The sequence below is a fragment of the Bos indicus genome, chromosome 17, assembly GCF_029378745.1.
Source record: "Bos indicus isolate NIAB-ARS_2022 breed Sahiwal x Tharparkar chromosome 17, NIAB-ARS_B.indTharparkar_mat_pri_1.0, whole genome shotgun sequence".
NCBI lineage: Eukaryota > Metazoa > Chordata > Mammalia > Artiodactyla > Bovidae > Bos > Bos indicus.
Window position 1 is genome coordinate 41,926,427 of NC_091776.1, and position 23,834 is coordinate 41,950,260.

The window sequence follows — 23,834 nt, forward strand, 5'->3', positions numbered from 1 at the left end:
GCCTAGATTCAAACAGTGGCTCAGAGCCTACTTGTTTTTGTTGTTTTTGGGGATGAAGTAGAAAAGAACAGCTTTATTGCTTTGTGAGGCAAAGGGGGACACAGCAAGCTCGTGCCTTGAAAAACTGTGTCCCAATCTGGGAGAAATTGATGAGGAGTTTTATAGCAATGGTTAAAAGGTGGGGTCTCTGATAAGGATCAGGGTATGTGAAGCACCTTCATTCCTTTAATCTGGAATCATGGCCTTCCCTGAGTTCCAAAGGGCAGGTTCAAACAGTTGCTAATCATGAAAGGAAGGGATGTACAGACAACAGGGCAGTCTTGGGTCAGGGTCTTGGTTCTTCCTCAAGGGATACACATTACTTTATCTTTAAGCTTTTCTGTGGAACAAAACCCCCCAAAAATGGAAGAGCCTATGTTTTTATATTTATGAGCCTGTGTTCTCTGGAGTGCCCCACAAGGAAAGGCCATCACAAACTCTGTGAAACTTGGTAGAAGGAGCCATCAAGGAGCCAGTATGGAAGGAAATACTACAGCAAGAAAGGTCACCAATGATGTGAAATCTGGTGCTACATCTTGGCAATCTTGGCTACATTTTTGGCAGAATATTTGTTCTGCCAAATATTGTTGGCAGAACACATTGCCAACAATCTCTCATCCCCCAGATCTGCTTGAACTTTGATGTATGGCACATGAACTTTAATAATGATATGACTTCCATGAGAAAAAAATCATCTTCTTTGCTTTCATCCTTTCACAGCCGGCAGCTGTGGGAAGCTACAGGATGACTAACAGAGTGTTCAGAGGAACACGTCAGCTCCATCTGAGGGTGAGTGCCATATGCAAGCTCCATCAGAGAACTATATTGGCACCATATCTGGGTGCAGGGAAGCCTGCAATCCCACCAGATGGGATCCACAGTCAGATCCCTGGTGAGAGCAGGTGGAGACAGACACTGATGGCTGTCCTCTGATCCACTGATGCTGACTCTCAGCAGCCCCATTGCACGAAGACATGCCCACAAGACCATAACCCTGTTATAAATGCATATGTGCTGAATCTCAGTCAAGGTCACGAAACAAGAAGCCACCTACTTTTGAGGAAAAATTAGTTCTGGGCTATTCTTTAACGTCCCATGGGACACTTTAATTCTGTGTCAAATTCTCACATGATTAAAAGGATCCATTTGCACACCCCAAAGTAGAAAACTTCAGAGCTTCTAATTTTTATCTAGCACCAGACTCACAGCCAGATACAAATTTAAAGGTAAACATTTATGTCTGTTTTTTTCCATTTGTGCAGAAAACAAGAGCATCAACTAAAATTCTCCAGGCTGTGTCAACATAACTGTGAGGGCATCTGAAATAACACTGTTCCTGATTTGTTATTGCACAATGTGCTTTATAACACAGAGATAAACAGATCACTACACATTTGACAATGTTCTGTAACTTTTAATTTTCATATAACTCTAGTTTCATAAAGCAAGTAAACATGATCTCAGCCCACTCACTCTTCCACGCACTCTCCCTTAGGTTTTACTCTTATCTCTGCTCTCAATAAGGTGACCAACGGAAGAAAAATAAAAACCTTCCTATCAACAGCAGAGATATTCATATTTGGAAGTAAATATAGGCCTGTATGTGTACACACAATACAATACATTGAATAAACAAGTAAAGACTTAAATGTGCCCAGACCCACAGAGCATTCAAAGATTCTTTGATTGCATAAGGCACTATATTTATTTTGTTAATTATTCTAACAAATTTTTTCTTCTTTATAAGACATCCCAGAGAACAAGCTAATCACCAGAAGTTAGTCAGAGACAGAGACAGAGATGGAGGTGGAGGTGGAGACAGAAGTAGAGGTGGAGGTTGGGATGGAACTGGGAAAGGAGGTGGAGGTGGAGATGGAGGTGGCGGCAGATCCCGATAGACGTGTACCTTAATTGTAGTCGTGTGTGCTCCAGGGTATTCTTTTTCTTCCAGTGTTGACCATCTTTCTATAAACTTAGATACCAGAGAATCATCATAGTCCACTATCTGAAATCCAGAGACATTTGCTCCTCCAAACTGAATTTTTAATAGGTCCCCATCAGTAAATCCCTGGGCAGAAAACACATTTATGCCATATTTTTTATTAAGAACAACATAGAACTTTGACATTTACCAAATAACTCTATACACTGTGGTTCTGCAAATTTAAAAGAATACCAAAGAGATATAAAAAGCCTATAGTAAATGTTTCATGCATTTTATCAGCCAATATTCTTCTTCAGCACTTAGCATCATCTTGGTTATCGTGGTCCTTAATCAATGATTGTCTACTGGTCCTACTTACATAAAAGTTCTCCAGATTATTGAAATGGAGTCTTATTTATCCTTATCTAAGGAGAAGAATGGGGTTTTATTTATTATGTCTACAACAGAGCACCACTAGATATTTAAACATTAAGCCAGTTCTTCAAGAGCTACAACACTGTGAGATGGTTATTTCTATTCAAATTGTTCATTCTCTCAGATAATATAAAACCCTTTAAAAGAGAAGGAAAGGTTCCAAATGGTTTGTCATTATTTGAGAACAATTAAGCATGAAACTTAGTTTTTATAAAATGTATTTAGTTTTCAAAAATTCACTTCTACTGTATTATTAGGATGAATTCAGTCACCACAAAAACTATCAAATGATGTTTCCACAGACTTCAAATACTGTGCCGATTTAAATTGTACCTCAGTTTGGGAGCACATTCTCTGAATGATGAAATCACAATTTTAAAAAGTCACTATTATAAATATTTTCACTTTATATACTATTCCACATCATTGTGCAAAAGAAGTGAAAATATTTTGACTCTAAAATGTAAGAGAGTCTTTTCTTTGTTGCTGATATTAAAAATATAGTTTAATATTATTTGTGTGGAGGATAATTATCTATATTTTGTTAGTGAATTATGTTTTTGTTTTTCTTTTTATCAAAATAATTCAAATAAAGGAAAATATAGATATAACAAAAATCATAGATTTTCTGTTCTGCCCCACACACGTGTTAGTTAAGCTCTTCAAAACAATCAATTTCAGTAATTTTTGTTTTTCATGCATTTGCCTCCATATTTCTGCATGAAACATTTTTGCTCTTTTTTTCTAACTTAACCATGCTAAGTTTTCTTATGAGTTTATACTTGTGCTAGATGCGTAAGTCTCATAACCAAAGCATCTATCTCTTGTCCCATTTTCATGTTCACTCTTTTCATATTTAAAATTCTGTCATTTGGAGTAAAGCCAAACAATGTGCTAGGATTTCATTTTCCTTCTTAAATAATATGTCCTTCTAATGTTAATGATACCTGCATTTTTTTCATTACTAGAACTTTCTCTGTATTTATCTTTAATTTTTTCCAGTTGCTCCACAAAAAAAATTTCATGTTTATACAAGTAAAGCTTTTTTCAAATAAAATATTCAAACATTGCAAGTAATCTATTTTTCCTGTGTCCTGAAGCCTTCCTCCTTAACGTTGCAACCTGATTGGTTCCTCTTTCAATTTGCTCTGCCATCGTTCCCCTGAAATGCCCCTCCCCACTTTTCTGAGCAGATTCTCTGTATCACTTTTCTCTCCTGTTTTACCCTTTCCTTCTGCTACTGTCTGCAGAAGTCCTCTGAGATGCATGGAGGTACATTTTTGGAGACACTAAATGCCTATAAATATCTTTATTTTGCTCTGACAATTGACCAGTATTTTGTCTGGTCAAAACTTAACATTTCAATTTTTTTTTTTTAATTTTTAAATTTAATTTAATTTAATTTAATTTTTTAACTTTACAGTATTGTATTGGTTTTGCCATATATCAACATGAATCTGCCACAGGTATACATGTGTTCCCCATCCTGAACCCTCCTCCCTCCTCCCTCCCCGTACCATCCCTCTGGGTCATCCCAGATGAAAATTTCAATTTTAAATTGAAATCCTCATAATCTGAAGGCATTGTTCCAGAGACTTTTGCTTTTTATTAAAAATTACAATGTCATTATTTCTAATCGTTTTTTTGCATGTGACCTGTTTCATACTCCTCCCTGGCCCCCACCTGTCAAAACATTTAAGATCTATTATTTATCTCTGAAATTTCATGATGCTATTTTGTTTAAAATATGAAACCTTTTGTCTTTCATTATTGTGTGTACCCAATAGGCAGTTGTGTGTCATTCAATACCAGGAATTTTTCTGAACATTTCTTTGATAATTTCCTTCTCCTTTTTTTTCACTATTTGTGTCCCTACAAAGTTTATTATTAAGAAGTAACTCTTAGATTAAACATCTCAGTCCCTCAGTCTTCTCCACATACACCATTTTTATATTATATTGTCATTTTGCTACATAATTTGAAAGATTTTCTCAAATTTACCTTCCAAGTTACTAATTTGGATGTGATTTTAGAAAAGAAAAAAAAAAAAAAGTTAATTTCCCAGAGCTTCCCAGAGCTCTTTCTTGTTCCTTTTTTTAGCATCCTTTTCTTTTCTTTATGGATAACATTTTCTCCTCTTTCCCTGCACATATTGTTAAAATTTGAAGCATTATTCTGATTCCTGACTGCCCTATTTCTCTTTACTTATTTATTTGTACTGTGTCCTTCATGGCAAATATTTTTCTCAAATGCCTAGTAATGCTTGGCAGTCTAAGAGGAAGATGCTGAAATGATTCTTGAAATTTGTATGTGCCCAAGTGGGGCTGGTTGATGAGTGAGCCTCACTGTAGACAGAGTCAAGTGGGTGGATGGCAAGGGTTTTAATCTGTATATGAAGGGCTGAAGAAAGGAAAATCGCATTCCCTGTGACAACTTCTTTATCACTTTATCCCTTTTAATGACATATCAGGAACTGAACCACAGCCTGTTGGGGAGGTTAATCAAGCTTTCAGCAATTCCTGAAGAAATGAGCCAACAATAATATCTGAGGAGTTTTCTATCTATTACAACCACTTCCTCTTACACTCATTAGCCACTGGGCAGAGAAAGCATGCAAGTCCAATCAAGAGTTTAGAAAATGAACGCCCTTCAAGTTTGGATGACATTCTTCAATTTTAAATGTCAGGGAAATTTTCAAGTGCCCTAGAAATTCTCAGAAACTGCAGCAGTCTACAGATTCTTTGAATCTACTGATTCACCAGAAGTTCCATATGGTGAGGATACAAAGTATTTAAAAAAGGAAAAAGACCACTTGAATTCAGATAAAATACTAGGTAGACTTTTCCCTAGAAGCATGACAGCAGCAAGAAGTTGCTTTTCTTTTTGACTCTTTTTACTTTGGTCATTCAAACACATATTTCCTTTTTCATATCAACTCTCAAATTGATGGACCTCCTTCTGTCATTATTTCTCCATGTTCCAATATAATTTCTCCATCTGGACATTTTTAAAGATCACAGCTTTCAGAGTAGCTCTATGCTGTTCATCAAATGGCACAATTCACATGGGGACTGACTGTCCAGACTGTTCCTTGCACAGAACAGTTCTGGAAAGACTGATTACAGAGCTGCATTTATTTTAACTCTTGCTTCTCTAGTCAGGAGTCATTTAGGGTCTATAAGCCAACTTATAAGTAAGTTGTTCCAAGGAATTTTTAGAGTAGCTATTTCATTGCCAAACAGAAATTTTATATTGAACAACCAGTTTTTCCCAATAGCATGTATGTCTGGGGTTTAATATTCTTTATCAATGCTGAAAACAATATTTATCACTTGTAAAGTTGTGGGCTTTTTCAATCGCTCCATGACTACTAGAAGTAATGTCTTGTGATATAACAATCTAATATTCCAGAAGCCATGACACAGATCTTCATTTGTATAAATAGGAAACCTCAGAGTTCTATAATGCTGTGGAGAATACATTCTCATTCTCTTCTTTTATCCCTCTTCTAATCGCGTTTTTTCTCAGGTTGGGGAGAGGCAGCCCTCAATTACACAGAGTCACATTTAATAAAGATTGTAAACCTTTGGAACACTAAAAACTGGAGCTCATTTTATTGCTGATTTAAAAATTGCTTTGAAAAATGGAAATATCTAGTGATAATTCTAAATTGACTTTGATTATACTGAAGAAAGGGAGATGCAATTAACTACTGGGATGTTTCAATACAGGGGCTTCTCAGGTGATTCAGTGGTAAAGAATCCGCCTGCCAACACAGGAGATGCAGGTCCAATCCTCGGGTTGGGAAGATCCCCTGGAGGAGGAAATGGAAACCCACTCCTGTATTCTTGCCTGAGAAATCCCATGGACAGAGCAGCCTGGTGAGTTATAGTCCATAGGGTCGCAAAGAGACACAACTGAGCAATACATACATGTGTTTCAGTATAATCTTAATTTTAGAGGAATCTCAAAGAAAAAGTGATCAACTGTAGTAATTCAGTTTTCGTTGTGTTGCTTATATAGCAAGTAGGAAATCAGAAATAAATAATGTATAACATATCAATATTCTAGATATTTCCAGGTTTTCTTTTGCACTAAGACACAGGTTCACAAATGTGCATTTACAGTATATATATATATATATATATATACACACACACACAAAGAACTTTAAAGAAATGGGTAAAGGGTAACATTTATAAATTATAGTGACAGAAACAAGAGGAAACTTGGACAATAAAATTTTATCTTTTTGAAAATTTTCCGTCAGTTAACACAAAGCATATGCCTTGTAACACAAAGCATAAGCTTGTCAAATATTGTTCTATCATTTCTCACATCATTTATAATAATTGGAAAGTGATTAGGAAATATAAAGTGGAAAGTAAATCTAAAAAATAACAAAGTCAGAAAAACATCACCACTTCTAAATGACCAATGTAATCAAAATATGTTTTTAAAAATACCATTGATAAATCCTGGCCATTGATTGTTTTTAATTTATAGGCATCTCTATTAAAATAATAACTATCATTAATTCACCTACCAGATTTGCAATGATGTAATGGTACCCTTTAACATGTTTTCCAATGGTAATAACCTGACAAAGATAAAAAAACAAATGTAAGTAATGAAAATGCACAATTACTTATGACTTGATTCAGAAAATTTTTAAAAATTATTTACTATGTTTCTTGATCATCTACAAAGAGTCATATTTGATAAAACATGATTATCAAATTCAGACACTATTTCTCTCAGAAAAAAGTAACCATACATTTCAGCACTTTATACATTTTACCATTCAAGAAGCCAACAACTAAAAAAAAAAATACATATGTATTTTATAGTACATTAATTTTAAAAGAATATTAAGAAGTATACGACAGAATTCTAACAGAGGACTGTAAAATACTATTCCAATCTTAAGACTCTTGAAATAATTGTAGCCTAGTTACAATGAACATTGTTATTTCCAGTTTGAAGCAGCAAAATATCAGGGAAGCTAATTTTTCTCCACAAATCCAAGTCAAAAATCAATGGCGAGATAAACACCGAATGGAACAAGCAATTGTTGGTAATGCTCACAACAATCCTGGACATTACTGAATCAACTGGACCCCTCACTGATCTAAATCACTTATAAAGAAAAATGGGTGAAATAGCCATACTGTAGAGTGGTACTTAGATACTCCACTGTAATTTCTATTTTTAAGGAAATAGTCACACCTATGGAAAGCATCACATGCTAATAAAAATTGGAAAACATTAGCTCATTTCCTTATTAAACTATTTGGGGGCTTCTCTTTGCTTTTAGCAAAATGATCAAAATCCTTCAAATGTAGCAAAATCCAGGTCCACCTTTTTCCTCTCTAACTAGAGTCTTCTTTCAGTTTCTTTGTGCACAAAAGGTTTCTTTCCATCACCCTCAGGGCTTTCATAGATCCCATTTACTCTGCTTGGAAAGTTCCCCCACCTCCACGTTCTTTGTCTCTTGAGGCACAGTGAATCCCAGCCTAAATTGCTATCTCCTACAAGATTCCCTTCCTGAATTCACTCCCTCATCCCAGACAAAGTCAGGTGCTCAAAAAGCAGGTGAAAGTCACTCAGTCTTCTCTGAGTCTTTGCGACTCCATGGACTATACAGTCCATGGAATTCTCCAGGCTAGAAAACTGGAGTGAGTAGCCTTCCCCTTCTCCAGGGGGCCTTCCCAACCCAGGGATTGAACCCCATCAAAAAAACAAGTGGAGGGCCAAACCCTAGAAACATTCCACCATATTTCACCACCACCCCATATGGCAGACTTTGCTTCTAAGTGGTCGCTATTTGAAAGGGAGTTTGGGCTTATATTATTTTGTAACTTATTTTTATGTTACACAACCAAATTGCCTTTTCCCAGAAAAAGAACACTTTGTATTGAAGGTAGGATTTTGAAGAAAAGATATCCTCCTAAATGAAATGCACTTTAATTAACATAAGCTGAATTCAGATGGTCATGTCTCATATTTCTTACTGGCATCTATTGACTGTTCTTACTGGTCATCCTACCGTATCAATCATGCATGTCTTCCTTCCGGGAATTAAGAAAAATCACAGTATAAATGGTGCTGCCAGAAGTAGAAGTCCTTGACTTGTGTGTTCATTGACAGAAAGAATAAATATGAAAATGATCTAGCCCTACTTCTGCCTAACAATTAGTATCAGTCATACAATCATATTTCTGTTTTATGGAGCCATTAGTATTATACTAACAACAGGAAGTTTGTTAATTTCTAAATGCTTTTGATGTCTGAGTCCTTTTCTCACGTAATCACAACTGGAAATAGGTATTTCTAAGATTTTATTAAGCGATAAAGTACTCAAGACTAACATTGTTTAATTCTATTTCTAACTAATTTAAGCTATTAAGAATATAAAGTTTTATCTCATCTCCATTCTCTTGACAGAGGGAATAAGCTAATAGTGTTTCCTTTTCTTTATATGTACCACAGACCTACATTTTGCCTAGTAAACTATTCAACAAAGGCCTTCAATGATTTCTCAATTGAAATTACTTTTGTGTTCAACTCTTTTTCTCGTAATATCCTGTTCTGTTCCTTAATAGTATACAGCATTATTACAGTTGCATATTTATTGGACTATAAAACATCATGACTGTTCACCTTGATGGGGCAAGCCAGTCTGTTTAATATTATGTTTTTGGATCTACTGCAGTGCCTGTCTGGCAAACATTAGATGCTGAGAGAAATTTATTGAACAAACACATGAAGGCTTGAACACAAGCCAGCCAGCCAAGTGGTACCCGTGTGTGAACCTTCCATAAATCTTCCAACTCCTGTTAAGACAGATACTTCCTCCTCCATGCTCTTAGACCACATTGCATTATAACCCGCAATACTGCAGCATTGATTATGTGTGAACACTTTCATTCTCCTCTAAACAGTGAATTCATGAGGTGCAGTCTAGGCTTTCTTTCCTTTCTCTGTATCCCTCATTCCAGACACATATAATGTGCTCAATAAATGCACACATGCACACTGCACATTCAAATAAAATATAAGCCCAAGATACTGTGTACATTTTTAATGGATGTCCATATAGACATTTATTTAATCACAATCATGTATTATTTGTTTCAAAACATTCTATTCCATGAAGGAACGTCATTTGCAGCAACACTGATGGATCTAGAGATTATCATACTAAATGAAATAAGCCAAAGACAAATACCATATGATATTATTTACATGTGGGATCTAAAATATGATTCAAAGGAACTTACCTATGAAACAGAAGTGGACTCACAGACATAGAGAACCGATTTGTGGTTGCCAAGGTGGAGAGGTGGGAGAGTGAAGGACTGGGATTTGGGGATTAGCAAATTCAAACTATTGTATATAGAATGGATAAATAACAAAGTCCTATTGTATAGCACAGAGAACTCTATTCAATATTCTTTGATAAACCATCATGGAAAAGAATATGAGAAAGAATGTATATATATATATGTATGCTGCTGCTGCTAAGTCACTTCAGTCACGTCCGACTCTGTGCAACCCCATAGACGGCAGCCCACCAGGCTCCCCCGTCCCTGGGATTCTCCAGGCAAGAACACTGGAGTGGGTTGCCATTTCCTTCTCCAATGCATGAAAGTGAAAAGTGAAAGTGAAGTTGCTCAGTCGTGTCCGACTCTTAGCGACCCCATGGACTGCAGCCCACTAGGCTCCTCAGTCCATGGGATTTACCAGGCAAGAGTGCTGGAGTGGGGTGCCATCACCTTCTCCAATATATATAGATAGATAGATAGACAGATATAGATATATATATATATATAACTGAATCACTTTGCTGTATAAGAGAAACTAACTAACATTTTAAATCAAGTATTCTGAAGGAGATCAGCCCTGGGATTTCTTTGGAAGGAATGATGCTAAAGCTGAAACTCCGGTACTTTGGCCACCTCATGTGAAGAGTTGACTCATTGGAAAAGACTCTGATGTTGGGAGGGATTGGGGGCAGGAGGAGAAGGGGACGACAGAGGATGAGATGGCTGGATGGCATCACTGACTCGATGGACGTGAGTCTGAGTGAACTCTGGGAGTTGGTGATGGACAGGGAGGCCTGGCATGCTGCGATTCATGGGGTCGCAAAGAGTCAGACACCACTGAGCGACTGATCTGATCTGATCTGATACTTTAATAAAATAAATTTTAAGAAGATCCATTCTCTATATTCCCAGTTGCTCTCAAAGTTTCTCTCTTCTGGTTTTGAAAAAAATATTTTCTTATAGGCTTTCACCAACCTGTATTATGATGAGTCATGAATACATAAATTTTTAAAGCCAAAGACTAATGACTATTATTAAAATTCAGTTTTAATGAGAATCTCTTCTGAAATTCAAATGAGTTGTTGAGGTCACATTTGAACAAGAGGCCTTCAGGTTAAAAACAATCCCAGTCTCACATCCTGAGATAAGATTAGGACTTTTCTACTGATATGTTCACTTCTCTGGCATACAACATTTTGTTCTTCCTCATAACAAGCTAATTTTTTTCACTTATTCAATATTTCATGAAAAATCTGTTTTGTATATCTTAGGCCTTGTATTATTCTATATCAATTAAGGTTTCATCAACATTTGCATTTGCAAAATGCTTTGTGTTATATGGATTAATGAATCTAATTTTCTCTTCAAAGCCTAGAAAGACAATAAATGCATAATAAACTGCATATTTTATTTCCAATCCTATATTATTCCAAGGAATAATTTCATGTATATTCATTTATATATAGCATTATTCTAAGGAAAATATAAGTATACATTTTCAGTTGAAAAAGAAGCAGATCCCTGTGGAGGAGACTTCAGTCAGTAAATCCTGATGCTTTTCACCACCACCCCTGGTCATCCCCCTATCTGTATAACATAAATGACTTTATTTCTATCCCTTGAATATCACTACATGGCTGTCGTATTCTGAAAGATCTTAAATTTTGAAAGAAAAATTGTGTGAAGAGCACAGATAAAGCATCTATATCTCTGATATCATGTTATTCTTTAAAATATTGCAAATTAATACATCTAGTTTACTTCTCAAACAGAAAGGATGAAGTATATCTCTCCTATGTATTTTATTTTCATAGATTAATAGTTTCATAAGTGACACAAAACCTACCTACTAGGAGGAAAAAATTTCTTCTTGGAAAAATAAATACCCACTCTTTCTGAAGACCTAAACCCACTCAGACAAAATCCAGGTTTAGCACACCACATTGTATTACCCTAAATGTTTGATCCTTTGTGTCTTGCCAAAGAATTCATATATTACTTACTTTTCCCTTAGGACTCAGGCTTATTTTCACTTAATATGTGTCTATTTCTTTATCTGTAAAGGTTCAAAGGAATTGGATTTCCTTTGAATTGAATTTCCATTTCAAAATACTGAAGTTTAGGACAACAATCACCATACACAACATGAGCCAGGAATCATGTATTGAATATATGTAATGATTAGTGTGATGTGTCTGCGTTGTTGGGGACCCCCTGTTATTGCTCACTGAAGCCAGAGATAATCTAACTGATGATCTGTGCTGTATCCTCCCTAAACCGTCAAAAACTGCTGCACCAGCATCTCACACACACACTCTGCAAACGCTGACACTGCACGCAGCCTCTAAATTTGGTGCCTTAGGAAACAGAGGAGCCAACCTGGTCTACGATGTCGTTGACTTTGTCCCGCTCACAGTCCAGGATGACACGCCGCTCCTTTTTTAGCTCCAGATCCTGGAAGAGGGAGCGGTAGGTCTCATCTTTCTTGTCGTTGTTAATGTTCCCCACATTGATGGCAGTCACTTGCCACTTCTTCTCGGCGGCAGAATCCAGCACGGCCTGCAGGGTGGACAAGCCTAGGAAGGCAGAGAGACGTGGGGCCTGATGAGGAGGCTGGAAAAACGCAGAACCGCGCTGGGAAACTGACAGCAAATATATTTTGAAGGTTGATATTTTTGTGCAATTAAGGGGATACTGACACCTCTAAAAAGCTACAGCTAAAATCCTTATCAACATCCACTTATTTCCACTTTACATCAACAGCTCTTTCCTCTAACTGCCATTGTTTTGATGAAAAGAGTCATAGCTTGAAGAAAAACCACACCCCTTTCTTTCAGCCCCCTTTTCCCAACTGTCTTCCTCTGAATAGTACCAAAGTGTGATTTTTTTTTTTTTTAATACTTTGGGGTTTTGTTTTGTCTTGTTTTGGCCAAACTGAGCAGCATGTGAGATCTTAGTTCTCCTAAGAGGGTTTGAACCTGCACCCTGGGCAGTCTGTAAAAGCACACAGTCCCAACCACAGGACTGCCTGGGAATTCCCTCTCTCTGTTTCACTGTTGTTGTTGTTGGGTTACTTGTTTTTGCTTTAAGTTTTTTTTTTTTTTTTTTAATGTGGATCATTTCTAAAGTCTTTATTTAATTAGTTACAATATTGCTTCTGTTGTTTATATTCTGGTTTTTTTTTTTTTTTTTTTTGGCTTCAAGGCATGTGTAGTCTTAGCTCCCTGACCACATATTTAACCCACATTCCCTGCATTGGAAGGTGAAGTCTTGACCACTGGGAATGGGGAAGTCTCTATCTCTGGCTTTAACAAAATAAAAAGACATTCCATTCTTTCTTGTACACAAAAGTAATATTTGTTTATCTATGGCACTCTATTTCACATTATTATCCTGAAGAGTCTGAGTCTGTTTTCAGTGAGATTAATCTATGTGGGTCTCTGTGACCCTAAAAGCCAGTCATCTCTGAGGCTCTATTTCTTCCTATCATTTTCCAGTTAGCAGTTATTATTTTCTTCCTCAGCCTTCTGTTATATCATTTTGTGTGTGTGTTATTGGGACTAATGATGCAGAAATTACATGTTCACCTCTTAAGCAGATGGGCAGCCAGCTTTCTCACACATATAAGTTATATTTACTCAACTTCCCAAAGGTGAGACCACTCTGCTAATAGTAACCGCTTATAGCATCATACAACTTAGAAAATGTATTTTTATTTTTTACTTGTTCACACATTACCTCATATGTAGAATTTGGAGGAGGAACACTTTGGGAATGTCTTTCTTAAAGTTAATTCTGCCATTTAACATTTGTAAAACCAGTATATAAATGTGTCTTTCATGTTACTTCAACTCTTCATAGCCAACACAAATTCAGCACTTCTACAAAGAGCTTAATGAACAATAAAAATCAAGGCTCCAAAAAGAATTCAGGTCTCCTCACATCATCTTCCTTATTCCAGACAGACAAGACTATTGATCCTCTTTTATCCATAGAATGTGGGACTTACCCAATTTAATCACATGACTAAAAGCTTTATTCATGTACTGAACTTTATGTAAATCTATTTACCACAACAAAACAATCTTGTTGAAAATTACCTGATCCTGGAAAATATTGTTAAAGTTTTTACTGATTCTATACTGGCCAAGGATATTTAAGAAGGATCTAGAACATCTTGTTACACCATAAAGCAAGGAAACTCTGCAAAACTACCAGCACTGGGTCAAAGACTCAGAAACCAATTTGAGAAGAATCACTTTAAATAAAGATGAGGCAATGTGAACATCAGTAAGAATAATATCTACAAAATACTTAAATATATACATTTTTAAATCCATAAATTAGCAATGACAGTTAATAAAAACATGTTATTTCCTTTGAGAGATGCCATTTGATGGCTTTTTGAAAGAAGCCAAGTAATTATTTTGAAAACTGGTCAATAAAGGAAAATAAACAAGCTTTTTTCCTGCCTTTCCTATATGAACTCTACTCAGGGTGATAATTAAGGGGGGTTTTTCTTTTTGGAAAAAACTCCAGCTAATAAATGATGAAATAATACAGATTCAGAATTATAACCAATCTTGCAACACCAAGTGAATTAATGAATCAAGACAACAATGGTTAACTAATGCTAAAAACACAAAAAGAGAGAGAAGATGGCCAGAAGTTACCTTTCAAATGGGGATACTCAATATCACCTATGCAGTATTCACGCCAAAGAAGCTAATGTGAACCTCAACAAGCATCTAGATCTAATTATCCATTTATTAAGAATAAAGGCAATGTGTTAAATGCCACAGTGGTGCAATCATCAAATTCAAGACTGTGGGAATCTTTTCAAGAAAATTAGAGATACCAAGGGAACATTTCATGCAAAGATGGGGACAATAAAGGACAGAAACATTATGGACCTAAAAGAAGCAGAAGATACTAAGAAGAGAGGGGAAGAATACACAGAAAAACTATACAAAAAGGATCTTAATGACCCAGATAATCACGCTGGTGTGTTCACTCACCTAGAACCAGACATTCTAGAGTGCAAAGTCAAGTGGGCCTTAGGAAGCATAACTATGAACAAAGCTAGTGGAGGTGATGGAATTGCAGCTGAGCTATTTCAAATCCTAAAAGATGATGCTGTGAAAGTGCTGCACACATATTTTGCAATATGCCAGCAAATTTGGAAAATTCAGCAGTGGCCACAGGACTGGAAAAGGTCAGTTTTCATTCCAATTCCAAAGACAGGCAATGCCAAAGAATGTGTAAACTACCATAAAATTGCAGTCATCTCACACACTAGCAAAGTAATGCTCAAAATTCTGCAAGCTAGGCTTCAACAGTACATGAACTGGGAACTTCCAGATGCTCAAGCTGGATTTAGAAAAGGAAGAGAAACCAGAGATCAAATTGCCAATATCCACTGGATCATGGAAAAAACAACAGAACTACAGAAAAACATCTACTTCTGCTTCACTGGGGCTTCTCTGATAGCTCAGTTGGTAAAGAATCTGCCTGCAAAAAAGGAGATCTTGGTTCAATTCCTGGGAGGGGAAGATCCGCTAGAGAAGGGATAGGCTATCCACTCCAGTATTCTTGGGCTTCCCTTGTGCCTCAGCTGGTAAAGAATCTACCTACAATGTGGGAAACCTGGGTTCGATTCCTGGGTTGGGAAGATCCCCTGGAGAAGGGAAAGGCTACTCACTCTGGTATTCTGTCTTAGAGAATTCCATGGATTGTATAGTCCATGGGGTTGCAAAGAGACAGACAGGACTGAGCAACTTTCACATTCACGCTTCATTGACTACTCTAAAGCTTTGATTGTGTGGATCACAACAAACTGTGGAAAATTCTTCAACAGATGTAAATATCAGATCTTACCTGTCTCCTGAGATACCCATATGCAGGTCAAGAAACAAAAATTAGAACCAGACATGGGACAATGGACTGGGTTCCAAACTGGGAAAAGAGTATGCCAAGGCTGTATATTGCCACCCTGCATATTTAACTTATATGCAAGCACATTATACAAAATGCCAGGCTAGATGAAGCACAAGCTGGAATCAAGATTGCTGGGAGAAATATCAATAACCTCAGATATGCAGATGACACCACACTATGGCAGAAAGCAAAGAGAAACTAAAGAGACTTTTGATGAAAGTGAAAGAGGAGAGTGAAAGTGCTGCCTTAAAACTCAACATTCAAAAAACTAAGGTCATGGCATCCTGTCCCATCACTTCATGGCAAATAGATGGGGGTTTCAATGGAAACAGTGAGAGACTTTATTTTCTTGGGCTCCAAAATCACTGCAGATGGTGACTGCAACCATGAAACTAAAACACACTTGCTTCTTGGAAGAAAAGCTATGGCAAAGCTAGACAGCATATTAAAAAGCAGAGACATTAGTTTTCTGACAGAGGTAAGTATAGTCAAAGCTATGATTGTTCCAGTAGTCATGCATAGATGTGAGATTTGGACATAAAGAAAGCTGAGCACTGAAGAATTGATGCTTTTGAAACTGTGGTGTTGAAGAAGACTCTTGAAAGCCCCTTGGACTGCAAGATCACACCAGTCAATCCTAAAGGAAATCAGTCCTGAATATTCATTGGAAGGACTGATGCTGAAGCTGAAGCTCCAATGCTTTGGCCACCTCATGTGAAAAACTGGCTCATTGTAAGACCCTGATGCTGGGAATAATTGAAAGCAGGAGGAGAAGGGACGACAGAGAATGAGCTGGCATCACCAACTCAACTGACATGCGTTTGAGCAAGCACCTGGAGACAGTGAAGGACAGGGAAGGCTGTCATGCTGTAGTTCATGGGGTCACAAAGAGTGGGACATGACTGAGCGACTGAACTGACTGACAGACTGTGGGGAAACTATATCACCTTACAAAGGCTTAAGATATATGTTAACCAACTGGATATATGGGGCTCATTTTTATCCTGATTCAAACTGTGAAAAAAGCAGATGATGTTAGAAACAAATTAATGTTAACTTGCCTATATATGATGATAATACTGTGGTTATATTTAAACCAAGAGAATTATTCTTTCAAAGTACAAACTGAAATATTTACAGATGAAATAACAGGATGTGAAGTATCTGCTTGAAAATAATGGTGAGAGGCAGAAGGACAGAGATAAAATGACATTCCTCTTATCAGTCATTAATAAAGTTGGCTTAAGCGTCCTGGAGGGTCTCCATATTATTCTGTCCTTATTGTTATTTAAAATATTTCTTAATGAAAATTAAAAATAATTTACTTCCATTTTTTCAAATTGAAAAGTAGGATCATAAATTAAACTTAAAATGAATTATGTGGAGTTTTGCGGCAAAACAACAAACTCAGTTTCCTCCATTTGGTCTTGTAACAACAATAAAAACAAAATTAAACAAGATTTTCTCAAGGGATAATTTAAACAGGGACTACATGCCATTGTAAAAAATATATTAATGAAGATTTCTTTTGAAAAATTCAGGGATCACCTATGATTTCCATTCACTGTAAATAAATAGCCAGGTTTCCCAGATGGCACAGTAGTAAAGAATCACCTGCCAATGCAGGAAGCACAAGAGACACAATCCTTCCAGGATTCAAGTCCTTTTCTTGATTTTCATCATCAGTGAGGACAGTACCACCATTGTTCATCAGAATCAATTCGATAGCTATTAATGTGCTTGAAAATAGTTATTAAGTTATTCAGTTTTCTTTTCTAGTAGGGGAAAAAAAGCTAATTTTCTAAACTTTTTCCACTGTCAAGGTCCTACCTTTTCACATTCCAATCATGATGTGACTCTGCTTTGTCACCTCTTTAAAAACTACATATCAGTTTTACATAACATATGCATGTGTATGCACTAAGTCACTCCAATACTGTCTGACTCTTTGTGACCCTATGGACTGTAGCTCTCTAGGCTCCTCTGCTGCTGCTGCTGCTGCTAAGTCACTTCAGTCGTGTCCAACTCTGTGCAACCCCATAGATGGCAGCCCACCAGGCTCCGCTGTACCTGGGATTCTCCAGGCAAGAACACTGGAGTGGGTTGCCATTTCCTTCTCCAATGCGTGAAAGTGAAAAGTGAAAGTGAAGTCGCTCAGTCGTGTCCGACTCTTAGCGACCCCATGGACTGTAGCACACCAGGGTCCTCAGTCCATTGAATTCTCCAGGCAAGAATACTAGAGTGGCTTGCCCTGCCCTCCTCCAGGGGATCTTCTAGACCCATGGATCAAACTTGCGTCTCCTGCATCTCAGGCTGGTTCTTTACCTTCGAGCCACCAGGGAAACCCACACATACGTATATTTCTTTCCTTTTGGACTTTCTTCCCATTCAGGTCACCACAGAGCACTGAGTAAGTTCCCTGTACTATACAGTAGGTTGCCTTCAGTTATCTATTTTATACATAATATCAATAGTGTATATGTGTCAATCCCAGTCTCCCTATTCATTTCATATCCCTCTTTTTTCCCTTAGTATAAATATGTTTGTTCTCTACATCTATGTCTCTATTTCTGCTTTGCAAGTAAGATCATCTATACCATTTTTATAGATTCCACAGGCATTAATATACAGTATTTGTTTTCCTCTTTCTGACTTACTTCACTCTGTTTGACAGCCTCTGTGATGACCTAAATGGGAAGGAAACCCAAAAGAAGAGGGAATGTATGTGACTGTAAAGCTGATTCACTTTGCTGCACAGCATAAACTGACACAACATTGTAAAACAACTATACTCCAAAAAGAAAAATATGAAACCCACATAACCCACGACCTCTCTTTACATACATTATTTTGCCTTTTTATACTTAGTATTTGAAGCTATTATATACATGCACAGATAAAAATTCTCTTTTTGCACACCTTAAATAATCATATGGGTGGTGATCTATGTTATAGATTGTCATATAGCACTTATACATGAGCTTCCTTTCTTCTAGGCAATAAATTACTTCATGTTGTTTTCATTTATTATGAAGTTTACCACATACTAAATTATAATTTCAAGTGGTGATATTCTTAATATTCTGTCTTATCCACCATGAGGCTTCCCTGGTGGCTCAGTGGAAAAGAAGCCCCAGCCAATGCAAGAGACACAAGAGATGTGGTTTCAATCCCTGGGCCAGGAAGATCCCTTGGAAGAGGAAATGTCAACCCACTCCAGTATTCTTGCCTGGAGAATCCCATGGGCAATGGAGCCTGGTAGGCTACAGTCTGAAGGGTTGCAAAGAGATGCACATAACAGCAACTAAACATGCCCGCACACCTATCAACCAACATATATAACAAGACATTTTAAATGTAAATGCCAATATTCTAAACCTAATATTTACTGTCAGATCACCTTGTCCAAAATATGGAGATGATATATAAAATCAATAAAGATGCATTTAAAGAAATGGCTGAATCAAACTCATCCATTTAATGTATCAAAAATAACACAGTTGTGCAGATTCTGTTATTAAAACTCTCAGGATTAATATTCTGTAACCTCTAAAACCCCCCAAAATATATCCATTTATTGATGCTAAACTGCCCAGATGGTACAACATCAGAAATGAATTTAGTTTCATCAGAAGACATGGAAGAATATTCAATCATCTCCTAAGAACAGACAGAAATAATTCACGAACTGTGGGCTGATCTGTCCCATATTTTGAAAGGCTGATGTCCCAGCCTTATTAATCCATATTTCAGAGTTGTTTTTTGAGTAATAGTAACTGATTCTCATCAGGCACCCTATCTATCAGATCTAGTCCCTTAAATCTATTTTTCACTTCCACTGTGTAATCATAAGGGATATGATTTAGGTCATACCTGAATGGTCTAGTGGTTCTGCCTCTTGAGAAACCTATATGCAGGTCAGGAAGCAACAGTTAGAACTGGATACGGAACAACAGACTGGTTCCAAATAGGAAAAGGAGTACGTCAAGGCTGTATATTGTCACCCTGCTTATTTAACTTCTATGCAGAGTACATCATGAGAAACACTGGGCTGGAAGAAGCACAAGTTGGAATCAAGATTGCCTGGAGAAACATCAATAACCTCAGACATGCCGATGACACCACCCTTATGGCACAAAGTGAAGAGGAACTCAAAAGCCTCTTGATGAAAGTGAAAGTGGAGAGTGAAAAAGTTGGCTTAAAGCTCAACATTCAGAAAATGAAGATCATGGCATCTGGTCCGATCACTTCATGGCAAATAGATGGGGAAACAGTGGAAACAGTGTCAGACTTTATTTTCTTGGGCTCCAAAATCACTGCACATGGTGACTGCAGCCATGAAATTAAAAGACACTTACTCCTTGGAAGGAAAGTTATGACCAACCTAGATAGCACATTCAAAAGCAGAGACATTACTTTGCCAACAAAGGTCTGTCTAGTCAAGGCTATGGTTTTTCCTGTGGTCATGTATGGATGTGAGAGTTGGACTGTGAAGAAAGCTGAGTGCCGAAGAATTGATGCTTTTGAACTGTGGTGTTGAAGAAGACTCTTGAGAGTCCCTTGGACTGCAAGGAGATCCAACCAGTCCATTCTAAAGGAGATCAGTCCTGGGTGTTCTTTGGAAGGACTGATGCTAAAGCTGAAACTCCAGTACTTTGGCCACCTCATGTGAAGAGTTGACTCATTGGAAAAGACTCTGATGCTGGGAAGGACTCGGGGCAGGAGGAGAAGGGGACGACAGAGGATGAGATGGCTGGATGGCATCACTGACTCGATGGACGTGAGTCTGGGTGAACTCCGGGAGTTGGTGATGGACCAGGAGGCCTGCAATTCATGGGGTTGCAAAGAGTCGGACACGACTGTGACTGAAGTGAAGTGAACTGAATTGAACTGACTCAAGTATTTTCTCAATGTAGTCTGCCCTTTTCCTAAAACTAAGAGTTTAGTATTATGTTTGGTTATATAAAATTAATAGATAATTTAAAAAAAAATTTTAAATCACTGACTATGCATATCACAAATAATATGGTGAAACCAAATTATTCATACAAAACACAAATTAATGCATTTAGTGTCTTGGTAACATAGTCTATTAGGGGAGGAACTATTACCTCTTTCCCTTCCACACAAACTAGCCTAAAAGTATCTTTATAAATACATTCATCCCTTAATTCAGAATATAAACTTGTATGAACAATGGGAATTCTATATAAATATTGGTTTGTTTAAAACTTTTAGTAGCTGGTTATTCGACCAGCATTTGTACCACTAAATCAGGATATATAAATCCTGGCTTTATTTCTAATTATTTCATTGCTTAGGACAAAGAAAATTTGAGATACACAATTGTTCATCTACAAATAGAAAAAAAAATCTGGAAAATTAACTTTTCTAGCTAATAAATGTACTTAAAATATATTCTGAAAAACCTCAAGAATATTATAGAACTCTAAAATAAAGTTCTATACTCTACTAAATGCTCAGATTTCTGGACAGAAAAAAGAATGGCTAAAGTACTGTTACTTATTTCTTTACTGTATTATTTCTTCATGTGCTTAACTGTTGCTGGATTAGTTATAGCTGTATAACCTATTCATAAGCTGACAATCTCCCTAAATATTCTCTCCAAGTGTTACTAGAAGCAGTTAACAGTCTCATCTTGAGCTAGTGTTCATAATACTGTGACAAAGTTATAGAAAAACCTACAGCCCCTGAACAAGTGAAGTCTAAATGTCTTGCGTGCATGCTGAGTCACTTCAGTTGTGTCCAATTCTGTGAGACCCTATGGACTGTAGCCTGCCAGGTTCCTCTGTCAACGGGATTCTCCAGGAAAGAAGACTGAAGTGGGTTACCGTTTCCTTCTCCAGGGGATCTTCCCAACCCAGGGTTCGAACCTATGTCTCATATGTCTCCTGCATTGGCAACCGGATTCTTTACCAGTCGTGACACCTAGGAAGCCCCTTAAATATCTGAGTTTTCACATTTATGGGTGGAATTAAAAATGACTACTGCAAATAGTTCTATTTCATTCAGACCATGTCTTTTTTCTTAAAAATATTTTCTTTGTTGCATTTAAAATTCACTGCCCTTATTCATCTTTCAGGCACAGAAATTAATATTTATGGTCACTAAATCAAAGCAGCATGCCTAGACCAGATTAGATTAACATATATTTCCCTCTCTGACTTTCTCAGGAACATGGTAAAAGAAATTTATAATTTGGAAGCATTTTTATTCTATGCATAGTGCCTTTTTAGAACTGGAATCCATGTGCCTTTCTTTCAGGGAAAAACAGTATGGTTCAAAAGTAAAACCAAGTTATAAATCATTAGTTCTGGTTTTACCTACTGTCTACAGCAATGTATTACCTTATTTTATCAACACTAACCCAATAAATAAAAACCACATTTTGAGCACGTTCTGGTTCATATTTAATATATATGTATCCAAAGAAAAACCTACATTGAATGCATTAATATAGATAACCCCAATACCCTACAGCTCAAATATGTTGAAGATCCATCTAGCTAATCTTTCTGGAGCTTTAGGAAGGATGCTCGGGTAACAGGGAGTTCCAGGCTACTGCCACATAGCTTGGATAAGAGAAGATTCCAGCAGTTCTAAGGGGTCACATGGCACCCCAATCACAAGTAAACCTGAAATAGTCAAAGATCTGCACAAAGATCAGGATGCATCTTCGTCTTCCTTTGTCTACAACTGGTGGGGCGAGGGAACATACCATGAAATAAATGTATGAATAAACATTTTAAAATGTGATACAACAGCAAAGTTATAACAGTTGTCATTAACAAGGAAAAATCAGAGAGCATCCCATTTCTATAAGACAAGTAAAACATTACATGAAGGACAAGTCTTTTGCCAGTATTTTGAGTCTTACACATTTATCTCTGAAAACAGATTCAGATAAAAGGCCAGTGTAATACTCCACATTAAAACATAAGTATCCATTTGAAAATAACTTGAAAATGTATCCACAAAGTCAATTTTGACTTTAATATACAACTACTTAATAATATCACTCTAATGGTGACCTCTCTATGGCTGCAGTTGAACTCAAATCAATTTGTATAATTTAATGATTGGAGATTATCTCATTTCAATTTCATTTAATATTTCTAAAGTGTTAATAAAATCATTTAAATGTCTCAGGTTCTTTTCACAAGTACATAAGTCTATCCTCATCATCTGATCCTTTATTTCCCAGAGCTTGTCTTTCTTCTCTCTTCAAATACTGGAGTTTCTCTTTTTCTATTTATATCAGCTGTTGCCTCCTTGAATTATCTCAAAAGTTCAGTGTCAACTAGAGGGCGCCGTAGAGAGGGTGAAGTGTGTCCCTAAAGATAAAATGCCACCTTCCACCTCATCAAAAAGGAGAATTCATCTCTGATTCTTTGATTTAGCAAGAAGGATTCAGGTTCTAATATCATCTCAAAACACACAGATGTTAAACGCATTCATTTATTAACCCCATTTATTGATTATCAACTCTGTTCCAGCATTATCTTAAGCACTGTATGTACAGTTAAGTGTAGTGGTTACTGCCAGGGCATTGGCTTCCTGTGCATATAGCCAGATCTTAAACAAAGAGATTAAAATCTGTATGATTAAACAGTTCCTAGAACAGACTAGAAGCTTAATTCTTGGGTGAAAGAATGAACATCAATATTAATTATATATTGTGATAAGTACTATAGGAAAAAAAGAGGTTACTTTGAGAGAAGATAACAATATTAAATGCATCTCTGTGGGAATGTTATATAACCTGAGACCTAAGCAGAATTTTTACGAGAATGTGCAGAGATTTGAGGTGAAAGAGTTTGGTACATCTGAGAAAGTGAAAGAATGTTAGTGAAATGGGTTTAGCTTGGTAGATGAGCAAGACCATAGTATAAATAGGCAGGAACCAAATACTAATAAGACCCTAAAGTCATGTTAGTAATTTTTAACTTTATCTTCATTATAATGAAGAGTTATTGGAGTATATTCAGCAATGTGGCCAGAAAAGCACATAAAACAGTCAAAAAATAGAGCTACGATATGATCCAACAATCCCACTCCTGGGCATGTGTTGTGCTCAGTCGTTAGTTGTGTCAGACTATTTGCAACCCCACGGACAGTAACCCACCAGGATCCTTGTGGAATTTTCCAGG

The 23,834-nt window shown here is 36.8% G+C and overlaps 1 protein-coding gene across 3 annotated transcripts in view; it reads right to left on the minus strand.

The window, feature by feature from the left end:
* Positions 1-23,834, minus strand: part of GRIA2 (glutamate ionotropic receptor AMPA type subunit 2) — a 183,437-nt gene that overhangs the window by 64,484 nt on the left and 95,119 nt on the right. For all 3 annotated transcript variants that reach the window (XM_019978106.2, XM_070769206.1, XM_019978105.2), the window contains exons 4-6: positions 12,106-12,302; positions 6,945-6,998; positions 1,946-2,107 (exon numbers count right to left, since the gene is read on the minus strand). In XM_019978106.2, coding sequence (XP_019833665.1) covers positions 1,946-2,107; positions 6,945-6,998; positions 12,106-12,302 — 413 coding nt within the window. The remainder of the gene's footprint in view (positions 1-1,945; positions 2,108-6,944; positions 6,999-12,105; positions 12,303-23,834) is intronic.